Raw genomic sequence first — 27114 nt, forward strand, 5'->3', positions numbered from 1 at the left:
TGGCTGTCTGGTGGTTGTTTTTCTTCTTTTGCTGGTCTGGCATCGGGCCGGTGGGCTGGTGGAACCCAAACACAGTTTCCATTGTTTGGTGGTACGTGATGTGTGGATAGCAGCTCCGGTTAGACGCACAACGGATACTGTCAGTACGCCGAAGACTTTTAAACGGATCACTGAACCGCGTGCGTGTGAGTGTGCCCGTTGTGCTCCGAAGCATTTTATAGTAATTTCTAAAAGATTTCCAAACAATTTCGACTGTAATAATTGCGCGGGTGTGAATGGCTCATTGATACAATGGTGTATATTTTTGTGACATACCCAACGTTTTTGTCAGCGTTATAAAAAAACAAGAAATAGGGATTGATACATAAAAACAAGATCAAGTGCTTACAAATAGAAGATCAAATAAAAGTCTAAACGTATAACAAAACAAAAAAAAACGCATAAATGGATAATAAAATGGAATCGGACGTACCAACGAAACTCAGCAAGTTTCCAACGCCCTTTTCAATAGAAAGTCTCATTGCTACCCACCATCAAGCAGTTCATAAGGGCAGCGAAAAAGCGGCAAACAATAACGAGATAACGGAGGAACTGAGTGCCCGAGCCATGGTGGCATCTTCAGCTTTAGGTTTAACCAACTTTCCCCTTTATAATCCATGGTTGCATGGGTATTTTGCTCAAAACCACGACAGGATCTCGCAACTTCTTGCCAACAGCGGAGACTATGTGACAAACACTCTGTTAAAGGAACAAAGTGAAAAAGGCTCCAGCCCGCCGAACAACGTAAGCCTCCCGCATAACTCTCCGCCCCTGAACTCTTCAAACACATCGGCCGATTTTGAGGCACAACTACAAACTAGGTTCCTGATACCGGCATTCGGCTTGGGTCCAATTCCCCCTACAATGTCCTCTCTGAATGAGACTCTCCTACAACAATCCGTTAGTCTCGCCAATGATCTGACCTCGCGTCAAAAGCTTGCGGAAATTATGACCAGTGGTCTAACTTCGGAAAATGTACAAAACCTTTCGATTGCAAATCGATTCGCCCACAAAGTATTTGGTGAGGTCGCCTTGAATAGCTCGGCGAATCCCACTCCGATGTCGGTTCCATCTTTTCACCTTAATAGCAGAATTGACTGCTCTGACAGCAGCAGTTCGCATCCTCACACCGAGGACACATCTGTGGACGTTGTAGACGAAGACTACGATTGCAGTGGTGACTCTTGCAGCGACATAAGCCTAACAATGTCCCCCCAAAACTGCAGAACTGAAGTGGATAAAAATAGAGGTAAGTGGTGGAGGTTAGTTTAATAAATGGTAGCCATTTATCTACGGATCGGTTTCAATAGACTCTCGAGAGAAAAATGACTCAAGGATAACAAAGGTCAAAGTATCTGCAACCTAAAAAAGGACAAGCAGTCAAGTGCATATTTTAGATTTTAAAAATGCAAAATCCGAAACAACCTGGAATTAGCCGTCATGCTTTTTGCAGAGAAATAATAGTCTGTGGTTATTCCTCTCATGCCACTGAAGAGGGGGAAAGCATGTTATATATAGGGAAACAACTGTAACCGGCATGCCGTTGAACTAAGGCAAAAATATGTCTGAAAATTTTGAGGGGATAAGTATATCGTCATGCAGTTTCGAATGGTGTAGTTGTGCAAAATTTCGCGTGATTTGGTCAAAAACAAAATATGTTTTCCTACGCGTTGTTTTCGTGAATACTCGAGTGGCATTTTTTATTAGAAAATAGTACTCTTATTGAGTAGAATAGATTTTCAATCCAACTCTGATTGTAATCGCTGATAAAATTTATGTTTTTTTCATTGTATATGTTTTTGTTGAAGAGATGTGTGCGTGAGTGACACACGATCACGCAAGAAATATCGCCTCACGTATGCGAAAAATTTGTAATTTCTGCTTTGACCATACTTGGCATAACTCGGTTTAGAATGTCATGGCGATCTATTGTAGAACATGTACGTTAAAGGATCTTAGATCAAGAAATCCAGAAAACATCCATCCAATGGCGGAGGGTATACCATACTATTGGAGATCTTTGCAGCCAAATTCTATCCATTATCGTATATGGTTCCCATGTAACCGATTTCTCTACATGCGATTTACCCAAAAATGTAAATGTTTAGTTCTGTTATTATTTCCGGTCTATATCCTGGTAAAGCATCCATTTACACAGAGCCTTCATTTTTAATTCCTTATTCCCGGCTATCCGCATATATAAAAAATTCGAAAACATATTTTTCGTGTCATCTAAGGCTTTTTGCCGATTTCAGAAAATTTTCGGGATTTTCGATAACAAAATGAAATCGGCAAATTTGATTTCTTTAATTTTTTGGTCTAGAGTGACTTGCAAATTCAAATTCAAATTCACTAATGGTTTGTATTCTGTTCTGCTTTTGAAATAGTCGCTGAGATCTTTCTACCATTTCTGTTCCAAAGTTGTTCAGTACGTCAATTCAACATATTATTGTAGTATTAGTATATACATTAGTTGCCCATTTTTCAAAAGAAAAAAAAAGAATTCGAATAAGAAAAATATTTTTTTGAGTTTTGAGAATTCGAAAACCGGAACAGACCTAAAATTATTTATCTTATACTTATATATACTTTATCTTATAAGCTCTCCACATTTGCTTAAAATGATACACAAAAAGTTTTGTATTCTATTCTTATTCCTCACTAAAAGTATACACTCATAGAAAAAAGTCTGCTGAAAATAGCAAACACTTTCTGCTGACTATTAGACTATTACAATCACCACTGAATGTATACCTTCCATAATCTTTTTTCTTTAAATTCAGAGACAAAAGGCCATGCCACATTAGTAGAGCAATAACAACAAATGCGAACGAGCTAAGTCACATTTCGAAATGTATACCAATGGATTATTTCACAAATTAAAATCATCTCTTCCAACAAAATTTCTAAAAAAAAATCCTTAAAGTAATTAAAACAAGTAACAGGCAAACAAAAAAATAGTACACCATTTTTTTCAGCATATTATACCCACCACCGAAGGATGGGGGTATATTCATTTTGTTATTCCGTTTGCAACACACCGAAATATCCATTTCCGATCCTATAAAGTATATATATTCTTGATCAGCGTAAAAATCTAAGACGATCTAGCCATGTCCGTGCATCTGTCCGTCTGTCTGTTGAAATCACGCTACAGTCTATAAAAATAGAGATATTGAGCTGAAACTTTGCACAGATTCTTTTTTTGTCTACAACCAGGTTAAGTTCGAAGATGGGCTATATCGGACTTTATCTTGATATAGCCCCCATATAGACCGATCCGCCGATTTAGGGTCTTAGTCCCATAAAACCACATTTATTATCCGATTTTGCTGAAATTTGGGACAGTGAGTTGTGTTAGGTCACTCGACATCCTTCTTCAATTTGCCTAGATCGGTCCAGATTTGGATATAGCTGCCATATAGACCGATCTCTCGATTTAAGGTTTTGAGCCCATAAAAGGCGCATTTATTGTCCGATGTCGCCGAAATTTGGGACAGTGAGTTGTGTTGGGCCCTTCGACATTCTTCTATTATTTGGCTCAGATTGATCCAGATTTGGATATAGCTGCCATATAGACCGATCCGCTGATTTAGGAGCTTAGGCTCATAAAAGTCACATTTATTTTCCGAATTTGTAGAAATTTGGGACAGTGAGTTGTGTTAGGTCCTTGGTCTTGCGCCCATAAAAGGAGCATTTATTGTCCGATTTTGCCAAAATTTGGGACAGTGAGTTGTGTTAGGCCCTTCGGCATCCTTCTTCAATTTGGCCCCGATCGGTCCAGATTTGGATATAGCTGCCGTATAGACCGATCTCTCGATTAAGGTTTTGGGCCCATAAAAAGTGCATTTATTGTTTGATGTCCCCGAAATTTGGCAAAGTGAGTTGTGTTAGGCCCTTCGACATCCTTCTTCAATTTGGCCCAGATCGGTCCAGATTTGGATATAGCTGCCATAAAGACCGATCTCTCGATTTAAGGTTTTGAGCCCATAAAAGGCGCATTTATTGTCCGATGTCGCCGAAATTTGAGACAGTGAGTTGTGATGGGCCCTTCGACATTATTCTACTATTATCAGATACTATACTATCAGATTGGTCCAGATTTGGATATAGCTGCCATATAGACCGATCTCTTGATTTAAGGTCTTGCGCCCATAAAAGGCGCATTTATTGTCCGATTTCGTCGAAATTTGGGACAGTGAGTTGAGTTAGACCCTTCGACATCCTTCTTCAATTTGGCCCAGATCGGTCCAGATTTAGATATAGCTGCCATATAGACCGATCTCTTGATTTAAGGGCCCAAAAAAGGCGCATTTATTGTCCGATGTCGCCGAAATTTGACACAGTGACTTATGTTAGGCTTTTCCACATCCGTGTCGCATATGGTTCAGCTGCCATATAGACCAATCTCTTGATTTAAGGGCCCAAAAAAGCCCATTTATAGTCCGATGTCACCGAAATTTGACTCAGTGATTTATGTTAGACTTTTCGACATCCGTGTCGTATATGGTTCAGATCGGCTTGTCTTTAGACATAGCTACTAAAAAGACCAATATTTTGTTATACACAATTGAACAATGACTTGTAATTATTAGTATTTGGCCCAAATCAAAACATGTTCCGATATAGCTGCTATTGGGCATAAGGTATGCATTTTTCACAATTTTGCCGAAAGGTGGTTTACATGTATACCCGAGGTAGTGGGTATCCAAAGTTCGCCCGACCGAACTTAACGCCTTTTTACTTGTTCTTGATAGTTTTTGTTAGCCACGTCAGTATGTGTCTGTATATGATAGAAACCAGACATATGTATACGTATGTGTGAAAGAGAATAGATCCACACAATTTATACTATTAAATAACAATTTTAATTCGTACGATTAAAATTATGCTCAACGTATGCGTTTTTTACAAAATACTTACCGTGATAGCAAAAAGTCGCATTTTTATGTTGAAAATTTTTATAGCAATTAATCAACTTGTTCGAAGACTTTTTATAAGTTAGTGCCATGTTTAATCGTTCAAAATTGAAACTAAATTTGTTCTGTGTACCTGTTTTCCACGTTGTGTTTTGCTATGGCTTTCAACATCCATGTCGAGTATGGTCCAAAGCTTAATCTGCTTATGAAAAATCGTTCAAGGTGCACGACAAATGCAATCTATGGTGAAGTGTTCATTTGTGGCCGATTTCTGTTTGATTAACATTTGTTTTGTTTTTGGATTAATTGCTTTATTTTAACGCTATACAGGGCGAATCGCATGTTAACGGCTGTTATCGCATGATATCAATAACTACCCAGTACTACTTTTTATTGAAATTCTAACCTGTATATCTGACTTGCACTTGATAGAACTGAAAAATAACACTGCAAATGTTGGCCTTGTCTTATATTTAAATGAAATGGGGTACTATGAAGGAAATTGGTAATTATGGAAAAGATTTTTGGTTTTGGAAATGTGTCTACAAATGGAATTATTTTAAATTACAGCTTTTAAATAGAGCCGTTACAATTATAGGTGGCGACAAGTTGCAAACAAAAGTAAGCAGCGTACTTGGCTTTATTTAGTCATAAGCTAGTGAACTCTCACTGATTTGAATATTGGTCATTTTGCTGCAACATGTCTAAATGTTTGATTCTTTAGTCAAATGCTGGAAATGTTAGAAATAAGAAAAATCACATGTTTTTGACTAGGAATTTGGTTCATGCACACAATTTATACTTTGATTGATATTATCATTTTCGTGATTAAAGCAGTTTCACTTAAAAAAGTTAATTGGATCAATTAATTTCGTGATTAAAATCAATTTTTTTTTGTTTCAGTTTATGAATCAAAATGTTATTTAATAGTACACATTGTGCATTGATTGTGTTCCCTTTCACACATTTGTAACGCGAAAAGAAATGCCAATGACCAACTATATAGACAAAAATATGAATAAAAAAGAGAGCGTTTTTTTATCTCTCCATAAAAAATAATTTTTTTAATTATAATTTCAAAGTAAAAAAAAAACTTGTCAAAAATAAGTCCGCAGACTTTTTAACAGAGCACGTCGTAAAAAGGCGGAAGTTTATTGGGATGTATATTACACACGGCTCAAGGACTACAATAAGATTACAAGAGCGGCAAAACTTGCCTCTTGGAAGCTTTTCTGCGAACAGGCCGATAGCATTAATGGCGCCGCCAAGATAAAAAGTTTCTCTCAAAAACCCATGTCCAAACTGAAACTTTAGTAGACGACATGGGAGTGAGAGCAGAGACTACGGAGGACTTGTTGAGGCTTTTGATGAAAACCCATTTTCCACATGATACGAAGGGACTCACGGAGACACCGGAATCTTGGAATAATGACGTTGATTGAAGGTTTATATCTACGAAATTTATTGTGAAGCAATCCTTGAAGAGCTTCAAACTATTTAAGTCACCCGGATCTGATGGAATATTACCGGCGTTACTACAGAAAGATTATCTATCGCCTCGCCTGGCCAAAATTTTCACAGCGTGCCTAGGACATGCATATACTCCGAAAGCCCGGCAGGAGTCAAGGATGGTGTTTGTACCCAAGCCCGGCAAGGCAAGTTATGCTACAGCAAAGGCCTACAGACCCATAAGCCTTATGTCCTTTTTACTCAAAACTATGGAACGTATTGTGGACGCCATGATAAAGAGTATGACATCCAGCGAACTGTCAAATACAAACAGCATGCCTAGGTCATGGGAAGGTCGGTGGAGACTGCCCTGCACGAGGTTGTGCATAAAATAGAAGAATCCTTTGATTCGGCGGATGCTGACTGAGGAGGGATTTGAACCAGTCTGCTACTCAGACGATGTTATAATACTTCTAAAGGGCAAGGATCCGAAGGAGCTATGCAGAAGATCCGAATGGGTCTTGCATATGGCATATGACTGGGCTAGACCCAGAGTTCTCAATGTTTACCCAGAGAAGACTGAGATATGCCTGTTCACGAGTGGGCCAATTTAACGCATCAGGTTTCTTCAATAAGACGATTTCGATATCTGACAAGGTCAAATACTTAGGTGTGATCTTGGACAGAAAACTGAATTGGAATTGGGCACTATGTAGGCGAGCCGTAGGCTCGAGATGGGGCCTGAATCGTAGGATAGTCCACTGGCTCTACAGGAGCGTTATTAGACCAATACTTACTTACGCCTCAGTAGTTTGGTGGACTGCTATGGAGAAAAAGTGCAACATAAGGACCATACAAGAGGTTCAGAGAACATGTTGTCTTGGCATAGGCGGAGCGATGAGGACCACGCCCACTTGGGCACTGGAGAGTATTCTAGATATTCGACCCATTGACATACAAATTAAGTGTGAGGCAGCCACTGCGGCTATGAGACTTAAGGCGATAGGAGAATGGATTGAAGATGGGAGCAGCTCATACCATCGCGGTATAAGAACATATTTGCTCAAAAATTGATACGGGTTGTTTAATAACCCATCTGAAAACATCCGGCGAGGTCCATCAAAATTGGTTCAGACTTAGATATAGCTCCCACTTTGTACCTATAGTGTAGGTGTTGGGTATTATAAAGTCGGTACCGCCCGACTTTTGCCTTTCCTTACTGCTTTTTTACTCACCCAAGTTTATATAGAAACACAACATTTCGACTAGTCTCTGCCCTTTTATTGATATCCATTATTGCCCGATATTAACTACATCTTCTAAATAAGTGATTGTACTTTTCGCACGAATTCGAATCAAAAGCTCTGACCCAAGTGAATTTAGATTGATTTGCATACATATGACAAAGTCTTTATTGCGTTTTATTACCAGCCAATGAAAATTTAAAAGCATGACATGGCCAAACAATTAAACAAGTCAAGGATGTTATAAATGCATGCAAAAAATAAAACGGTTGGGACATTTTTACGACAAACAAATTGCTATTATTACAAAGTTATTTTTTATTGCAACTGTATAACGTTTCGATTCAACATATCAAACGTTAACCATAAATGTAGCTTTATTGATGTTAACTTACTTTGTTTCTTGTAAACCCTTCAGCAGCTTTGCCTACGGTGCGAAGACCTCTCTTTTGTTGTAAAACCAAAATAATCTTCAATGGCAAAAGTATTTCGGCAGTCGCTAACGATTATTCGTTTGCCAAACCAATAATTATTCCCTTGCACCTCCCCTACTCGAGAGAAAGGATGAGTATTTGAGTGTATAGACCAGAGATGGCCAAATACTTGTGTACGTACACAGGAAAATAAAGCCAAGCAAGGCCAAGGGCTTGTACATAATTGCACTTTTGTGCTAGTTACTGCTATAGGCACATTCTGATACAAACGTTTTTTTTAAATTTGAATTATGTTGCAACATGAAATTGAACTTGACATGAATTTGCAATCTATTTCAAAATTAAAAAAATATACATGCACATAAACATGACAATATATTAATTTATAAATAAAGAAAAACTAGTTGAAACCCCGTATAACATGTTCTATATATCAAGAATAAAAGCTTTTGTCAGGGCAAAAACTTTGTATTTGTCACAAATTTTCGCAGGAATTTATCGCAAAAACATGTACTTTCATCGCAAAAAAGTTCAACATTTTTCACAAAAGAAGTTTACTTGTAGAAAATTTTCTTTATGTGAAACGAGTTATTTATTTTGCCTGTGACAGCAGAATGTATACTAGAGGTGTGCACGTGAGTGAGATCCAAATTCAATCCGATGATAGTACGTTATCGTGACTGAATTAAAATACATCGTGCCTGAGCGTGAGAGAGGGAAACCGTGACTCGTGAGTGTTTTGTAAATACTAATCTCGTGAGTGTCTGTTGTGATGCTTGAACGTGAGTCGACATATAAAAGTTGTGCGTCAGTAATTTTTTTTTGTCACAAGCGTGAGTGAAAAATCAGTCACGTGCATATCTCTAGTGTATGTCCAACCGCTAAATGTTTCATTAAATGTGAATTATGAGTGGTGGGCGTAAAAAGCTACCCTCAAACCTCTGATTTCGAGGGGCCAAAGGACAACATCATCAGATAGCAATGATAGCCCAAAACGATAGCGTCTTGAAATGTGTATGCGCACCATTTGCGTTGTTCGCACTTACATGGATGACTGGTTTGATAGTTTTGCTGGCAGAGATTTATATTCAATTTGGTGTGTGTTGTTGTATACTTGTCTGCTGTGTCATAATCCAACCACTAATCACCATCGATTAAATTCACCCCGGCCCAAAACATCCATATGGCATTTAAAAGGATGTTCTTTTGGAATACAAAAAGCCAACAGCACAACACAACACGCACCGTACCGCACAGCACTCCCCCTTGAAATCTTTTATTGAGCGTGGACGACGTTCGCAAATTATCATTGTTACTCATTCACTTAGTGTAGCTGTTGTTGTTGTTGTTGTTCTTGTTGGGTGGAATAATTGTTTGCTCACTGTAATTGAAACTCGTTGCGTCGCTTGAGTGAAGAATGAACTCGTTCCAACGACGCCAGTAACGTCAGTTATGAATATTTAATTTTTTCTGTAACGAAAATTCAATTGATTCGCTTTGGCTTTTACTTTTCTTTTTTTGCAGTACAGACAGACACACAGACACTGGAACCGACTTAAAAGAACCCAAGCACTCAGTTTTCATATACGAGTATGTGGGTACAATACGAACGAGCAAAGTTATGCCAGCACAGACAGACGTCTCTGCCGTTTTTGGTTCGTTTTCTAAGTTCCTGATTCAAATCCTCTAACCTCTAAATTTGTTGCACATTTGGCCAAGGGATGGACTTTAGCATTTAGCTTCGATAATAAAGTTTTGAGGCGGTCTTCGCAACCCACAAACAGTTTGGCAACTGCACGAAATTTGGCATGGAATGTTTTTTGTTATCCATCTGAAGGCCTCTATTGGATTAAATCAAAATTGGTTCAGAGTTGGATAGAGCTAGCACCGCCGTTTTTAAATTGCAATCCCTTCGGCCCAATAATTAAAAATCGGGAGGCGTCTTTATGTAAATCTAACCCGATTTCGATTAAATTTAGCATGGGCATAAAAGATTCCTAACCAAATTTCTTGCAAATTGGTGGAATTGTAGTTACTACCTCCATATAAGTACAAATCGGGCGATTTATATACATGGGAGCTATATCCTACACTGAGTCGATTTTCGTTCGTCTTTGGGCTAAAAAGTGATGTAGAAAATTTCGTGAGGATTGGATACCAAACGTGACTTGCACATTGACTACAATAAAGGTACAGATTGTCAAACGGAACATTTTACTTTATTTTGTAAATTGTTTTATTTGAGAATTGTTTTGTCAAAACACTTGGCAATGGTGAAAAACGTTTTAGATGCAAATTTTACAAATGCTTTGTAATACCATTAAAGCAAACTTTAACTTACGGAGCGGTGAGTTGGTCGGGGAGGCACATCTGGCGCAAGTTTGTTTCTCCCCCCAGTCAGTTGCCATCATGCTCTCGTCTAGGGAGCAGCGGGCCTTTGTCGTCGGGAGATTCATTTCTAACGGTCGTTCACTTGTGCCTTCCGCGCTCGCTGGGAAATTCCTCCTCATAGACTCGTTCCTGGCCGTAATTCGATTCAGTCGTGAGTTAACTCATTTCGGGAGTCTGGAAGTGCCACTTAAGCCAGTAATGGACTTCAACGGACCATTAAAGCTCCGGAAAATATCGAAAGAGTGAGGAAGTTACCGTGAAAGCAGCTCGTTACAGGAACATGATCAAGGATTTTTTTCTTTCAAGTCTCGAAGAAATGAACGTTAGAAACGTGTGGTTTTTGTAAGATCGAGCCACAGCACGAGACTCAATGAATTTGTAGCGAGAACATTTCCCCAACCGCCTCATCTTTCTCAGAGGCGATCTTCAATGACCGGCACCCTCTCCAGATGTGAGTCCATGCGATTTCTTTTAATGGGGTTATTTAAAATACAGTCGAACTTCCCTTTATTTTGAATAGTTCTCTATAACGAATAAAAATTGAGAATGCAACTTTTTTCGGACATTTTCACGAATTTTAAACTCTATAACGAATACTTCTCTGTAACGTATTGTTTTTAAGTTTCAAGTTGTCTTACATAATAATCTTTTTTTAGCAAACTTTTTTTATATTGAATTTTTAAAAAAAAGGTGGAACAAAACGAAACTCATTCAATGTTGCAGACAGGCACAAAATAAAAATTGTTTTGAAAGACGTCGCATATGCATTGACTACTTAAGGATCTATTATACGGCATGTAGTTGTCTAATGACATGTCAAATTTAGCACAAATTAAATTCGGCAGGATTCAGCTTTTTGTGTGTTTTCCAATTGCTTTGTTTACATTGAGTTGGACGATTTTTATACTCAAAGGCCGATAACATGTTCGAATAATTACTATCGTATCCAAATACATAATAGGTACGATTCGTAATTTAATTTCGTACAAAAACTTATTCGTATGTGGGAATCAGATCTCTGACGCCTCAAACTCATTTTCAAACTTGTTTAATATCGTAAAAATGATATCTCAGTGGATCATCAACATTCTTCCACTGTCCTTAAATGGCAATTCTACAGCTGATTGATTTCGTCCAGTAGAACAGCTGATTCGAGTGGATTCGATCTAGTTTTTTTCATTATATACTATGTTGTCTTGTGATTGTTTTAATGTACGAACCAGCTGTGTTTTAGGAATTATGTCGATGCTCAAACAGGAAGTTTATATAATATGGTGCAAGCCAAATTAAGAGATATGTTTATATGGGAGCTGTATCAAGTTAGGAACCGATTCAGACCATACTTGACATATATATATAGGACGTCATACGAGAAGTCGTTGTGCTCTAGAGGCTTAATAAATACAATCGCGAGATCGGTTAATATAGGACCTATATCGGGTTATACACCGATTCAGATCATAAATAACACAGATGATGGAGGTCGAAGGAGAAGTCATTGTGCAAAATTATAGTCCAATCGGATAAAAATTGCGCCCTTTAGCAGCTCAAAAAGTCAAGACGATAGATTGGTTTATATGCGGGCTACATCCACATCTGAACCGATATGGACTATATCCACATCTGAACCATTATATGGCGGCTATATACACATCTGAACCGATATGATCCATTTGCAATCTCTAATGACCTACCGTTTAACATTTCCCCCTTGCTGTTGAACGGTAGTTCTAAATTTGCCGCTTTTTGATGTAGCAGTCACTTCGTGTATGGCTAAAACCTTTAGAAAGATGGGTCTTTTAAGCCAAAACTTATTTGTTTACAGCAAAAGATGCTATGTTATGCAAAAAGATGTTTAATTTGACTTGTTCATCTCTTGTGTCTCTTTAAACTACAAGAGAGAGAGTAAGCGCGTGAGCGCTTATAAGGACGCAAGATATATTCATTTCCAGGTAGTGGCAGTTGCCCAACAACTAAATATTGAGTGCACTATCTGTCAAAATCAGTGATTAGTGTAACTCTGATTTTGTGTATGTAACTAGTTCGCGCCGTTTCTCGTTGTTTGTTTCTTTGTATATGGTTCTTAACTATAATACACACACACAACCAAAACTCGTTGACAGACTGTGCACTTCGCGAGAAAAAATTATACTCAGCTGTTTACGATACACCACCTGGTTATTATGTCATGTAAGGACGCACACTCACATCTCTTTTTTGGATTTTTTTCATAAGGTGTGGTCAGTCAAGTCTTATTCAGTGTAGATAGGAATGCGGTTATGTGCGGATGATAAACACGGAAATTAAATTTTGCGTTAGGTAAAAAAATTTCTACAAATTAACAATACACACATGACGTCAACCTGGAGAAAATGAAGTCATAAACCATTTGAATAGCAAAATATAGAATTTAGAATAATTCCTATCCAAAATAGATTTGTTGGCAATTATTATTCGATAAGTGACAAATTTCATCTCAAAGAAAGTATTGTTATGCAATATACACTGAAAAAATGTTGGCCGAAAACTTAAGATTTTTCCTTATTCGTAGGATTAGCCAACGAACCAAAACTTTAATATAAAGACGCTATCTTTAAATTAAATTTCCTTTATTTTACTTCAAATACTACTGACCCACTATTATTTTTTTGAAAAACTAATTTTTTTAAATTCAGCACCTTAACCTAAAACACTAAACATTGAAAGACGCTCCTATTTGTAAGGCGTCTTTTTTTGCGTCTTTGGCAAAGGTACATTCTTGTCTTGCCCCAAGATCAATTTCCTAATTTTCAAGGATATTTTGACCTTCATTTTAGATTTTTGTCTTTAATAACAAGACGCAAAGTGAAGGGGTTCTTAAACTACCATTTACCATACAATGCCATGAACATCAAGGAAATTATTTTTCACAAAGTGAATATTTCCATAAAAATTTGGAAAATTGTTCATCTTTAAATTAAATTTGCTTATCTTTGTTTAAAATTGCTTAAAATTAGGACAAACAATTTTTCGGTGTAGCAAAAGTGTTTTGTATATTTCCCATTTCCCTGCAACCATTTCGTAATTTATTTACTGAATATGAAAGAGCAACGCAACAAAGGGCGTAATATAAACAAACATTATGATAGAAGACAGCAAATGCATGGTTTGAAGTTAAAACTGTCACATAAAGCAAATAAGGAAATTTTAGCTAAGCAAACTTCTTTTGTGAAAAACGTTGGACTTTTTTTTTACCCTGATAATATCTTTCACTTCAAAATGTTTTCAGAGTTTATTTGCATTTATTCCGATTTTCACACAACTTCATTCCATTTTCCCACAACTCCATTATGGTTTTGTATTATGATCTGCTGTATGCGTTATGCTACAAATAATACGAAATAATACTTACGGGAGTTGTTGTGTTTTCTTGTACCTGGCAGGAATTTGTCTGTTGCTCTAATGATTTGTATCATTAGCTACATCAGTATTTTTGTACGTAAGACGAAACTTAAAAAATTGCCATTTGCGTGAGATTGTATCTGTAACAGTTAATTGCAGTTATATGCAAACTCATGGGCTTGTTGGGCGTTACTTTTGCCATTAAAGAGTTTTTGGTCTTACAACAAAACCAAAAGTCTTTCTCCCATAGGCGAAGCTTTTTAAGGATTTACAATAAACAAAGTAAAGTAACTTTGTTTATTGTAAGTAATCCTACGTTTATTTGCATTTATTCCGATTTTCACACAACTTCATTCCATTTTCCCACAACTCCATTATGGTTTTGTATTATGATCTGCTGTATGCGTTATGCTACAAATAATACGAAATAATACTTACGGGAGTTGTTGTGTTTTCTTGTACCTGGCAGGAATTTGTCTGTTGCTCTAATGATTTGTATCATTAGCTACATCAGTATTTTTGTACGTAAGACGAAACTTAAAAAATTGCCATTTGCGTGAGATTGTATCTGTAACAGTTAATTGCAGTTATATGCAAACTCATGGGCTTGTTGGGCGTTACTTTTGCCATTAAAGAGTTTTTGGTCTTACAACAAAACCAAAAGTCTTTCTCCCATAGGCGAAGCTTTTTAAGGATTTACAATAAACAAAGTAAAGTAACTTTGTTTATTGTAAGTAATCCTACGTTTATGACAAACGTTTGATATGTTAAAGCGCATCTTTACACAGTTATAGTAAAAGACAAAATTCGCAATAAAAGTATTTTTGCGTGTACTTATACAGGGTGCGTCAAAGAAACTTGCTTATTTGAAAAAACTCCCGAGCGGTAAGTTGGACAGGAAGGGGTCGAGAACGGACGCATTTGGAGGAGAAAGTCCCCAAGTAGCCATCATGCTTTGGTGTAGGGAGCCAGCGGGCTCACCTGCTCACCTGTTGCTACGTAACGTCCCTTCCGCGATCGCTTTAAATTTATTTTGAATTCTTCCTTCTAAGCCTCGAAGAAATGAACGTTAGAAACGTGTGGCTTCAGCAAGATGGAGCCACAACACACACAGATCGAAAATTTGTTGCGACATTCGTAAGTTTCTCTGGCGCACCCTTTATTTGCCATGAAGTCATCCATGATTCTATCTTAACCGATGTCTAATCAGTAATTTTACCATAAACAAATTCTCTTGCTTATGACGAGTTAAGTTTACTGTCCAAAACTTCGTTTATGGCAAATAAATTTTATTTTTTTTGCGTGTAATTTCAAAGATTAATAAAGTGACTATCCAACTTTGTCGGCGGAACAACATTATGTCAGAGTAGAAGCCCAAATTTAAAATTACAGAGTATATCGCCTATAGTCGACTGAAACAGTGAGCCTTGTCAAAATCTAAAACGGAAACAATTTAGCCGAACTTTCCCTCAGGACTTGCAGAACGCAATACAACCGTTTGTCTCACTGTGCGTTGCCAAGAGAAAAACAGGAAAAGTTTTTTGCTGCATTTCAAATTGCCCATACCCTTTTCTTTTAGGAATAAACGGACGATGGACGAATGGATGGATACACTTAATTGTATAACTCAACATACAGACATTTTCAATGAACATTCGTCGTCGTTCCACATCTCATTCCTACGTTCTTTCTCTCGCTGACTTGGTGTGGTGGAGTGGTGCTATTGTTCAGCATGAATGAAGTTGTGGCAAGTTATGAATTATGCCAAAAGTAGGGGGAGATTAAGTTGTTGACTTTGACTTCGGCCACAATTTTCCAAAGGCGGTGTTGGGGTGACTGTGATGGTGATGGTGATGGCAAAGAGTAGCTATCATGTGTCAAGATGTCAGTTGATTGTGCGAAAAGCGTTTACGCCGTACATAGTTTTTACAGTTGTCTTTCTTCTTTGATTGACATCAAACATTGGGTTCTTAATGCCATTTATGCTAATTTTCCCCAATGCGCATTGCCGTTTGTGGTCGCGAGAGTTCTTAATTAAATGAGACACACTTGAGATGGGAATCATTTGTGAACATTTTTCAAATGGTTCTGGTCATTAGCCGTATCATGATTTACTTCTCATTTTCATTACCACTTTATTTCTTATTGTTCGCGACAATCTGCCGACTTTAACACATTTTAGCCATTAGAAAAAATTTTAAGTTTTAAATCATATTCATGGACAGAAAACTGATATATATATATATATATAAACATATTAATTGGACTAGCTAGCGTGCTTCACAATAAAAAAAAAGTTTATTTTTCTCATTTTATTTCTCTTTGGAGACGAGCCAAAGTGTGAAAGCCTTATGTTGGTAGCCTGTACTTTTTTGTTTGTTTTTATAACAAAAAGGCCGATGGGTGAAGTAAGGCAACATTTTCAAGAGCCATGGATAGCATGTCCACCAATGACGCTAAATGCCTGGATTCTAATCGTAGCGCCCTGTCACACACCTTCCGAACTTGGCTTTTAGAAAAAGGTTCCTTATCATTAAGCTTAAACTTGAATCGGACAGCACTCATTGGTATGTGCTTTGGTAAGAACTTTTCAAACTAAAATGCAGCAAAAGTTTTCTCACAAAAATCCTATCGAGGAGCCGTGGTAGGTTTCCATCAAATCTAAGTGCTGATCGATAATAGATATTCCGTCTAGTTGCCGTATACGAATCTACCTTTGTTTTGGTTTTCACTTGGAGTAACTCATTTGATAATTGTATGCAAGATATTTTTTGAAAAAACTTAAATTGAACTGAAAAAATTAAAAACTATGTTATAGAGGTTTTATTGCGTAGACAGGTTTACCAAAATATCAGCCTTAGTAAATCAAACCCGCAACAAGATTTCTATGCAAAACGTTATAAATTTATTGGTGTAAATGAAAAATTTATACTTTACGGTTGAATTAAATTCGTTACTGCCTCAGGCATTCACACAAGTGACTGCTTTCGCTTTCGCCAAGTGCTGTTTGCCGTCGGCAAAGTACGATTAAAGACAACCGGCCACGCTAATGCGTTTCCATGAAGCCTTAGTTCATACCTCAACGAATGTTTCCAAAAAAAAAAAAAATCAAGACAGACTTAAGCATTGCAGTGCCTTTTATAGGAAACCATGTTTGAGATAAACAATATTACTTAAGCATATTTCAATAAGAGTAAAAGAAACTGTTCCTGAGAAACATTACTATTAAATTATTGTCTCACAAGCGAGAATGTAATGACTGTAAAAATTACAATAACAACAGGCACAAAAAGACTCTATTACATTGCGTTACATTGCAAAAGTAACACTCAATGAGTTTCTCACTCTATCTCTCTCTCTTTTTAAAACTGGGAACAGTCATGCGCATTAGATCACATTCTTCTTGATCAACCAGGAACAGTCATGAGAACACAAGCACATTCTTTCTTGATCAACGAAATTTGACTCAAAATAAATCTAACACACTGCAATGCAAAAGTATGTGTTAAAGTAAATTAAAAGACGTTAACATTTAATAATATGAAAGAAAAACACAATGAACAAGTAAAAATATTAATATATAACTGCTACATTCTCCCCCTTTGGAGTGCGAAGACGGCTCGGGAGCACGACAACCACCTAGGACTTTCTTGGTCTTCCCCGTTTGCGTATTGGATGAACAGGATTTGGCATCACATTACAGTTGTCATCTCTGAATAAAGTTAAAGCTGATGCATGGTAGGTACCCAAAGGCATATTTATGTTGTTTGGAGCAGCAATCTCGTAGGATGTAGAGCCAATTTTCTTGGTTATAACATAGGGGCCATCTCTTTTTGGTATAAACTTGGCAGTTAGGCCTTTCGATGATTGACTTAGGACATGCGTGTTGACCATAACAGTAGTCCCAACATCAAAACTCGGTTGAGGTCTTCGGTGAGAATCGTAAGCGTTCTTGTTGTCATCTTGGCGATGCTGTTCAGATTCTTGAGCATCTTTATAAATTGTAGACAAATTCTGAAGATACGTAGAAATTTGGGGTAAAAAGTTTTCGCCTTCTACAATGGACCGTAGATCTTTATTAACGTCATCAATGGTTCTTAGTTCACGTCCAAATGTTAGGAATGCGGCAGTAAACCCTGTTGTCTGGCATTTGGCGGTATTCATGGCGAATCGAATAGCACTGAGGTGATTGGCCCATGCATTGTGGTGACACTGCACTAAGATTGCCAACTGTGCCTTCATATCACGATTTTTGCGTTCAACTGGGTTGGCTTGTGGGTGGTAGACCGGTGTGAATTGTTGTTGTATTTTGAAGCAAAATGTTACTTGTTGCATTATGGCAGAAATAAATTGGACACCATTATCAGTTTTAAGTCGCCTTGGTACTCCATAGCGTAGAAAGACCTCCTCGATAAGTAACTTAGCACACATTTCGGCGGTAGCTTCTTTAAGTGGAAATAGCTCAATCCATCGGGATGCAACATCTTCAGCTATTAGGATCCACTGATATCCTTCATCTGTTGTGGGCAACGGGCCAAAGAGGTCAACAGCTAGCACTTCAAATCGTTGTTTGCAACTCGTGGTTTTCATAAGACCTGCTGGTTTGACATTAGATGCCTTAAACCGCTGGCATTCAATACAAGATTTAGTATATTTTGTTATTTCGGCTCTCATGCCTGGCCAAAAATATCTACTAGCAATTCTTTGTATAGTTCGTTCTGCACCATAGTGTCCTGCCGTACTTTCATCATGATATATCTTTAATATATCAGATCGTTCATGTTCTGGAACTACTAATTGCGCTTCATCTGATTCATCATTATTATATCGATACAATACTCCATCGTTCATAACATAGCCACGATTGAGCCAGTGGCTGAGGTTTTCATCCTCGCTTTCTATGCATGTTATGATTTGTTTTAAAAGGTCGTCCTTCATCTGTTCTTCACGTACGTTTTCAGGATTTTTGTGGGGAAAATCGATCTGAAAGCTAAATAGATTAACGGCATCAGGTTCTTCAACATTTCCATTGGGTCTAGATAGCATATCTGCTACAGAATTACTTTTCCCAGGGGTATATTCAACGCGAAAGTTGTATTGCTGAATTTGTAGGGCCCATCTGGCTAAACGACCAACTGGACACTTCATAGTGAGCAGCCACTTTAGGGGCTGATGGTCGGTCATCAGTATTATTTCAGCGCCTTCAATGTATCCCCGAAACTTTGCGCATGCCCATACAATTGCGAGTGCTTCTCTTTCCGTCGTTGAATAATTTCTTTCCGCATTTGAAAGCAATCTGCTTATGTATTCAATAGGGTGTTCATCGGGCCCCTCCCCCTGGATTAGCACCGCACCGAGTGCAAAAGAACTTGCATCCGTCTTTATAATAAAAGGAATTCCATCTCGAGCTTGTCGTAGAACAGGAGGGGTTATAAGCTTTCTCTTTAATTCTTGAAAAGATTTTCTTTGAATATCTCCCCATAACCAGGATGAACCTTTTTTGGTTAGATCTGTAAGGGGCTTGGCTATCTGGGCGTAGTTATCAATAAACTTTCTGTACCAAGAACAAGTTTGAATGAAAGATATTAGTTCCTTCACATTTTTCGGCTCCCTTTTCTCGGATATTGCTAAAGTCTTTGCTGAATCAATCGCAATGCCATCCAGTGTTAGAATATGACCTAGGTATTTAACTTCGCGGCAACAGAATTTGCATTTCGACCTGTTTATTCGAAGTTTAAATTGCTCTAAACGAAAAAACACCAGATTCAAGTCGCGTAAATGATCATTAAAAGTTGGGGAACAGATAATAAGATCATCCAAGTAGGCTAATATAAGCATATCCTTTAATCCGATTTTGAACCGATCAATCAATCGTTGAAATGTAGCTGGGGCATTTCTCAAACCAAAAGGCAGCCTTGTGAATCGAAATAGTCCAAAAGGTGTAATGAAACAGGTCTTGTCTCGATCTTTTTCATTCACAGCGATTTGGTAATAGCCGCTCTGCAGATCCAACGTGGTCATAAACTTGGTGCTCTTTGCAGCATGAAGAAGGTCATCAATACGTGGCAGTGGATACCTATCTGGTGTGGTTATATTATTTAATTTTCTGTAGTCAACACAAACTCGTATACCACCATCTCTTTTTGGCACCATTACGACAGGCGAGGCCCATGCAGATTCACATTCTTCGACTATACCCAATTCCAGCATTTGGTCTACTTCTGTTTTAAGTTCTCTTGTTTTAGCAAAGGACAGTCTGTATGCAGCTGAAGCTATGGGCTGATGATTGTCCGTATTTATGAAATGTTCCATGTACGGAGTTGGTTCGCCAATTCCGCCAAAAATAGTGGCATGTTTTTGCAAAATACGCTCCAATTCATGTCTTTCATGCTGAGCAAGGCACTCACCATCTGATGGTTTTAAAAACTTGAAATCCACCATCAAAATTGGTGTGAATATCGAGTCGATATAATCGTCATCGTACTCAAAGCTGGCAACCAGCTCAGAACTGGCGTTTCGAACCGGTGTGTCCTTTTCATTTTCAGGTAAACAATCTTTGAAAATTGCCTGAATTGAGTGAGGCGAATAATCATTTCCGGTTATGTCAGGGCCAAAGTTTTCAAATTCGAACAAGTGGACTTGGCGGTTATAACGCTTTGGTGTTGTTGGTTCGCATTCTTGCGACTTCCTTTTACCGGCCTCAGAAGAATTTTTGACGACCTTATTTGTATTCGCCGTTTTTATGGTCTCCAGCAAGTTTAAATTTAACGGTAACAAATCCGGAAACTCAAAATGTACGCCAGGATCGTCTTCAAAACACCAATATCCTTGGCCCATATTTAGAATAATTGCTGCCTGTTCTAGGAAATCTGCCCCTAATAATGTTCTATTGTCCGGAGCATTGGGCAGTATAACAAACTGTATGTTAAATGATTTTCCTCCTATTGCAATTTTACACACCGTGGACAAACATTCTTGGACGGATCTACTTCCGTCGGCCAAAGAAATCTCCATTCGAACTTTATTGTAAATGCAATCATGAAAATCCATAATTTTCTTTAGGTTCGCACTGGCTATACTGGTTCGAGCTCCAGTATCGAGATAAGCTTGCCCAGGGACACCGAACATCTGAATGTTGGCAACTGGAATCTCTCTTCCGACTAGGCGCATTGACATATTATTAAAATGGACATGTCCTTCAGGATTCTGCTGCTTTTTAGCACCACTGCAATTTGGGCAATTAGCACGAACATATCCTGGCATATTACATCCATAGCATGCCAATTTTGGTTTGGCCGTGGTCGTTTGGGCTATAACGTTAGCTTCTTGCCTGGCCTCGGCATCAAATTTTTCTTTTTTGAAGCAATTGTCTCTTGTATGTCCTTTCTTTCGACAGTATGTGCATCGGACTGGACCACCGACGGACGGATTTTCGGTATTCACAGGTTTACCACGCTCATTAATAGCATCTTCGGCTTCTCGTGCATCCTTTAGCAACTCGTCGAAGTTGGCCACTTTGTGACGAAAAACTCTGTCTCGAATCTGGACATGAAGCATACCGAACAAAATATCAATTTGATCGCTTTCTAAAGGAATTTTGGGAAGTTTCGCAAACAAAGCCCTTTTCTTCCGTATAAATGTGTCCGTTGCTTCGTTTTTCTGCTGCTTTGCTTCAAAGATCTCTGCATATATACGCCATGCAGGTTTTGGTGGGCAAAACGATTCACGGAGCATTCTCACAACATCTTCAAACTTTCTCGCCTTGTTCTTCACACCACTCCACCACTCAGAAGCGTCCCCCAGCAACAACATCGGCATGCTATTGATAGCATCATCATCTTCTATCTTCTCTACCGTTTTAAAAGTGGTTATAGCTGCTATGAATTCTTCAAGCTTGACAGGATCTCTTTCGCCGTTGTAGCGAGCCGTACAGTGACTATAGGTTCCAGACTTTACATTGGCTTTTGCTACCGCTTGCATAAGCCTTTCAAACTGCTCAGTAGTTAAGGAAGGATTTGTAGACATGGTTAGTCTTTGACTACTACGTAAAGTTTTAGAATTTTTCATTCAAATGGGGTTAACACAGGCCACTAGGGTTGGGCGCCAAACTTATAGAGGTTTTATTGCGTAGACAGGTTTACCAAAATATCAGCCTTAGTAAATCAAACCCGCAACAAGATTTCTATGCAAAACGTTATAAATTTATTGGTGTAAATGAAAAATTTATACTTTACGGTTGAATTAAATTCGTTACTGCCTCAGGCATTCACACAAGTGACTGCTTTCGCTTTCGCCAAGTGCTGTTTGCCGTCGGCAAAGTACGATTAAAGACAACCGGCCACGCTAATGCGTTTCCATGAAGCCTTAGTTCATACCTCAACGAATGTTTCCAAAAAAAAAAAAAATCAAGACAGACTTAAGCATTGCAGTGCCTTTTATAGGAAACCATGTTTGAGATAAACAATATTACTTAAGCATATTTCAATAAGAGTAAAAGAAACTGTTCCTGAGAAACATTACTATTAAATTATTGTCTCACAAGCGAGAATGTAATGACTGTAAAAATTACAATAACAACAGGCACAAAAAGACTCTATTACATTGCGTTACATTGCAAAAGTAACACTCAATGAGTTTCTCACTCTATCTCTCTCTCTTTTTAAAACTGGGAACAGTCATGCGCATTAGATCACATTCTTCTTGATCAACCAGGAACAGTCATGAGAACACAAGCACATTCTTTCTTGATCAACGAAATTTGACTCAAAATAAATCTAACACACTGCAATGCAAAAGTATGTGTTAAAGTAAATTAAAAGACGTTAACATTTAATAATATGAAAGAAAAACACAATGAACAAGTAAAAATATTAATATATAACTGCTACAATGTTCAATTAAGAAATTTGTATTCATTCAATTAAAAAATGTGCTGCAATCCGACATACAGAGGAATTTGTATTATTGATTAATAATTTTGCAAATCGGATTTATGATAAGCTCAAAAAGCCAATTAAAGTGGTTAATAACTCAATAAACCGTTATTGCCGTTTTGATTAAAAAATAAATAATTGATGTTTTTCACATTAATAATTTTTTTTTATTTAATTGGATTAAATATTGCTAAAATATATTACATTTTTTTCTTAATAGTGCCAGGCTTCTAAAAAAACAAAGAAAAATTGTCGATTCCGCTTTGAGCCTCTCTTCGTTGTCGACGACACCGTCTGTAAAAGAGTATTATAAACAATATAATTTGCATAAATACAGATTTAAAATGAAGCATTATCAATACCAATCTTTGCATTTTGCGTGGAATACCACGAAATCTAGATCCACATGTGTATGGATAATAAAATATTAATATAAGATAATATTAATTAATATAAGGTGGTATTTATAAATACCACGTTTACATTCTACAATTTCCTCCAATTCGTTGCGTTTGGCATTTATTCATTCTATTTGTTCACAAATGGCATTACACTATTTCAGCGGTCATGGGAGAAGAAATACCAAAACAACACGTGCAATTTTAGCCAAATCGGACGATAATTGCGACCTCTAGAGGCTCAAGAAGTCAAAACCCAAGATCAGTTTATATAACAACTATATTATAGCCAAATCGGATACGAATTGCTACCTTACTACGGTTTATATGGCAGCTATATCAGGTTATAGACCTATTAAAACTATACTTAACACAGTTGTTGGAAGTGATACACCACGAGCAAAGTTTCAGTCAAATCGGACGTTAATTGCGCCTTCTAGAGGCTTAAGAAGTCAAGGCCCAAGATCGGTTTATATTTGTGCAAAATTTCAAGCGCCTAGCTTTACTCCTTCGAAAGTAAGCTTGCTTTCAACAGACAAACGGATGGACATAGCTAGTTGGACTTTAAATGTCATGTATGTATATACTTAATGGAGACTCAGAGGAATATTTCGAGGACTTACAAACAGAATAACGAAATTAGTATGCCCCCATCCTATGGTGGAGGGTATACAAATTACATATTATATAGATAGATAAAAGTCACACATCTAATTTTCCTGATATATTTTTTTGTCGCCACTTTGTGTCTGCGTGTGATGGAAGCTAGACTTATATTTGACTCATCACATTTGACTCGCACATCTTTTCGCATTACATATGTGTGAAAGGGAACACAATATAAACTTGGTCAATACACGATTTATACTGTTAAATAACAATTTAATTCGTACAATTACAAATATGTTTAACGTATGCCTTATTTACCAAACACTTGCCGTGATACAAAAAATATCGAATTTTTCAATCAAAAGTACAATAATTGAAGCAATTAACTCCTTGTTTGAAAAGATTTGTATAAGTCAATATCATGTAAGGTTAGGTTAGGTAGGAGTGGCAGTCCTTTACAGTCTCACTTAGACAATTTTAGGTCCATTGTGACAACACAGTAGCGACTGGCCAAGGCTTCTGGCGGGAATCGAACCAACGAGCCCCAGCACTGGTAATCCAAGCACGCTACCAACTTGGCAACCGAGGCACCTATGTTTAATCGGTCATATTTGCGACTATATTTGGACTGGCTTGTCGAAGTCAACAATTGTTTGTAGTCGTTTCATAGTCGTTTTAGTGCCTTGTTGCAATTCATGGTTTCTATATTAAAAAATACATTTATCGTTATAAGTCGACTACTTCTGACAGCTGTTGCGATTTTATCTCTGAGTCGTTAAAATCCACTTTTCTTCGTTAAATGGTCATAAAATATTAGGAAAATGATTTTTTGTTGTGAAAACAGCGGTTTAGGAAATATAAATATATATTTTAATTTTTTTTCTAGCCTAATATAAATGCTCTGATAGCGAATATATAAAATTTCATCGAAATCGCACAAGGGAATCTACGGTCACACGTTCAAATGGCTTAATTTGAAGTAGTGAACAATCCACACCGCCACAGTGGTGCACGTTTTGAAAGAAAACGCTAAACCACAATTTTTATGAAATGATTCTCCAGGTAGCTCACTTCAGGTTTTTGTGGTTCCTTAATAGTAGGTTATGTCGGCTTAGATTTCTTGGTCTTTTTGGTTAACTTTCATAGTTGACACATATGCGATTTGAGTAATGTGGTATTACTTTGTTCGTCTGTATTTTATAAGAATCGTTGGGGTTAAATTGTGGAGAACATACACGAATGTCGCCACCATAAGTGAAGAGATAATCATTGCTAAAAATCTTGTTTTGAACTCGATCCCAGAAAACCTGTGCTATAAGCTGGGATAGTACACCTTGCACTTCGCGGCACTAAAGCTGAAATCCAGAAAACGACTAATTGTATGAATTTGTTTTAATAACTTTTTATCATTTAATTTTTTATTTTGGTCCGTACGTAGGGGCAAATCTTAAAAACGCCAAATGATCAATTAAGAATTAAAAATTTAAATGTACAAATAAAATTATTTGTCGTCAAAGAGCTAAAGTTGGACCAATTTGTTTCCGCATTTACACCTTACACCACTACTGTGGTACAGGGTATTATTGAAACTTTGGAGCATCACTGCCAGATTTGACTTGGACATACCGGTCTGCGTGTCTCTCCGTGGGCAAGGTACAGTTCGCTTTTATTGTTAGATGGTTATTAAATTTTGCACCAGTAACTTTTTGTTTCGAATGCTAAGAAGAAGAAGAATTCCTGAATTATTCATACCAGTCTGTCCTTGTATTCTTATGATCGTTGTACAGATCGAACGTTTACACAAGTCACGTTATTGGCTATACTATACTTTATTTTCGATAATATCGTGTCAAATCTTGATATATCGCCCATATATTTCTTTCATCCGATGGTCGTATCAGTTGCAGTCTTAGTCCGATAAAAAAAATTGGTGTAAGGTGTTTTCATAGGTTCAGATTTAGCTTAGGGGCTATAGTGGTCATAATTTTCATTAATACTTGCGAAATTTTGCAAGAGCTATACCTAATGCGATATCTCATACTCTCAAGCAGATACATCCAATGGGGTGGTATATTATATAGGGATTGTGAGGTGTCTCCGAAGCATTATTAGTATTCGCCTCTTTATTCAATGAGTCCACTTCCTTTCTATTTTTAGCCTACAATCACACAGATAGTGAAGACTGTTCCGATGACGAGGGTAATTCAAATGGTCACAAAGATCCCAATAACCTAGGCGGCTCAAATTCAAAGTCGAGACGAAGAAGGACAGCGTTCACCTCTGAGCAGCTCCTGGAACTGGAAAGAGAGTTTCACGCAAAGAAATACCTAAGCCTCACCGAGAGAAGTCAAATAGCAACCAGCCTGAAGCTGAGCGAAGTTCAGGTAAGCATGTCTGCCACAAACGAATGGCCTATTGTTGTAGTTGCTCTAAATTATTAGCAAACAGTTCAAAGTGTAACTCTCTTTCTCACTGACAGGTTAAGATTTGGTTCCAAAATCGCAGAGCCAAATGGAAACGTGTTAAAGCGGGACTTTCTTCGCACGGTTTAGGGCGAAACGGAACCTCCGGCACGAAAATTGTTGTGCCCATACCAGTACATGTTAACCGGTTTGCCGTCCGCTCACAGCACCAGCAAATGGAGAAGATGTGCCTAAGTGGTCCCAAACCCGATTTAAGGAAAAAGATCACCTCCGACAGCAGTGGTTTCGAGAAATTCAATTCGAATCTCACGAATTCCAATGCTCCACCAATGCCACCGAATACAGTCACCACCACACCTGCAGCCACTAACCTAACCGCTTTAACGGGCACCCTCGCACTAGCTCGCAGTATTTATTAAAATGAAAAACAACTCCAAAACCTATCATTCGGAAATTAGAGATCGATGTCGTTGACCATTTGGTGCGTTTCTTATTGTGTTCCCTCCCCCCCCCCCCAATCCAATCCCATGTTTTGTTACGGCAAAAAGACAGACTACAGACTAAATAAAAACTAAACAAATTGTAAATATAAAACAAAGAATCAATAAAATAGAATTATGCGCAATTAAACTGTGTGAAAAATTAAATCTTTGTTTCTATTCGCTACACCCAAAAAATAAGTCAACCATTGGTTGAGTTAAAATAACCTACTTTTGAATAGAGTTGAACTTCATATAGCGCCAAAGAAATTTTTACTCGTTTTCAGTTAATGCAAATCCAAAAAATAGTGACATCATATCAACTTCGTCATGGTTCAACGTTAACTAAATGATGAACAATCTTGGAAGATATTTTTAACGGAACAATTCTTGTTTGTTTCTCTTTCGAGACGAG

The 27114-nt window shown here is 37.6% G+C and overlaps 1 protein-coding gene across 1 annotated transcript; it reads left to right on the top strand.

The window, feature by feature from the left end:
* Positions 1 to 26828, top strand: LOC106086138 (homeobox protein unplugged). Its single transcript, XM_059368819.1, has 3 exons — positions 1 to 1288; positions 25955 to 26181; positions 26277 to 26828. The coding sequence occupies exons 1-3, from the start codon at positions 445 to 447 to the stop codon at positions 26637 to 26639; spliced, it is 1434 nt and encodes a 477-aa protein (XP_059224802.1). The 5' UTR covers positions 1 to 444; the 3' UTR covers positions 26640 to 26828.
* Positions 26829 to 27114: the final 286 nt, after the last annotated feature.

Source organism: Stomoxys calcitrans, chromosome 5, assembly GCF_963082655.1.
Source record: "Stomoxys calcitrans chromosome 5, idStoCalc2.1, whole genome shotgun sequence".
Classification (NCBI taxonomy): domain Eukaryota; kingdom Metazoa; phylum Arthropoda; class Insecta; order Diptera; family Muscidae; genus Stomoxys; species Stomoxys calcitrans.

What these genes read in the sequence shown, in the direction of transcription:
- LOC106086138 (XM_059368819.1), top strand. Translation starts at nt 445, where the DNA reads ATGGATAATAAAATGGAATCGGACGTACCAACGAAACTCAGCAAGTTT. An exon ending in TGAAGTGGATAAAAATAGAG is followed by an intron (nt 1,289 to 25,954) that starts GTAAGTGGTGGA and finishes TTCTATTTTTAG; the next exon opens with CCTACAATCACACAGATAGT. An exon ending in TGAAGCTGAGCGAAGTTCAG is followed by an intron (nt 26,182 to 26,276) that starts GTAAGCATGTCT and finishes TCTCACTGACAG; the next exon opens with GTTAAGATTTGGTTCCAAAA.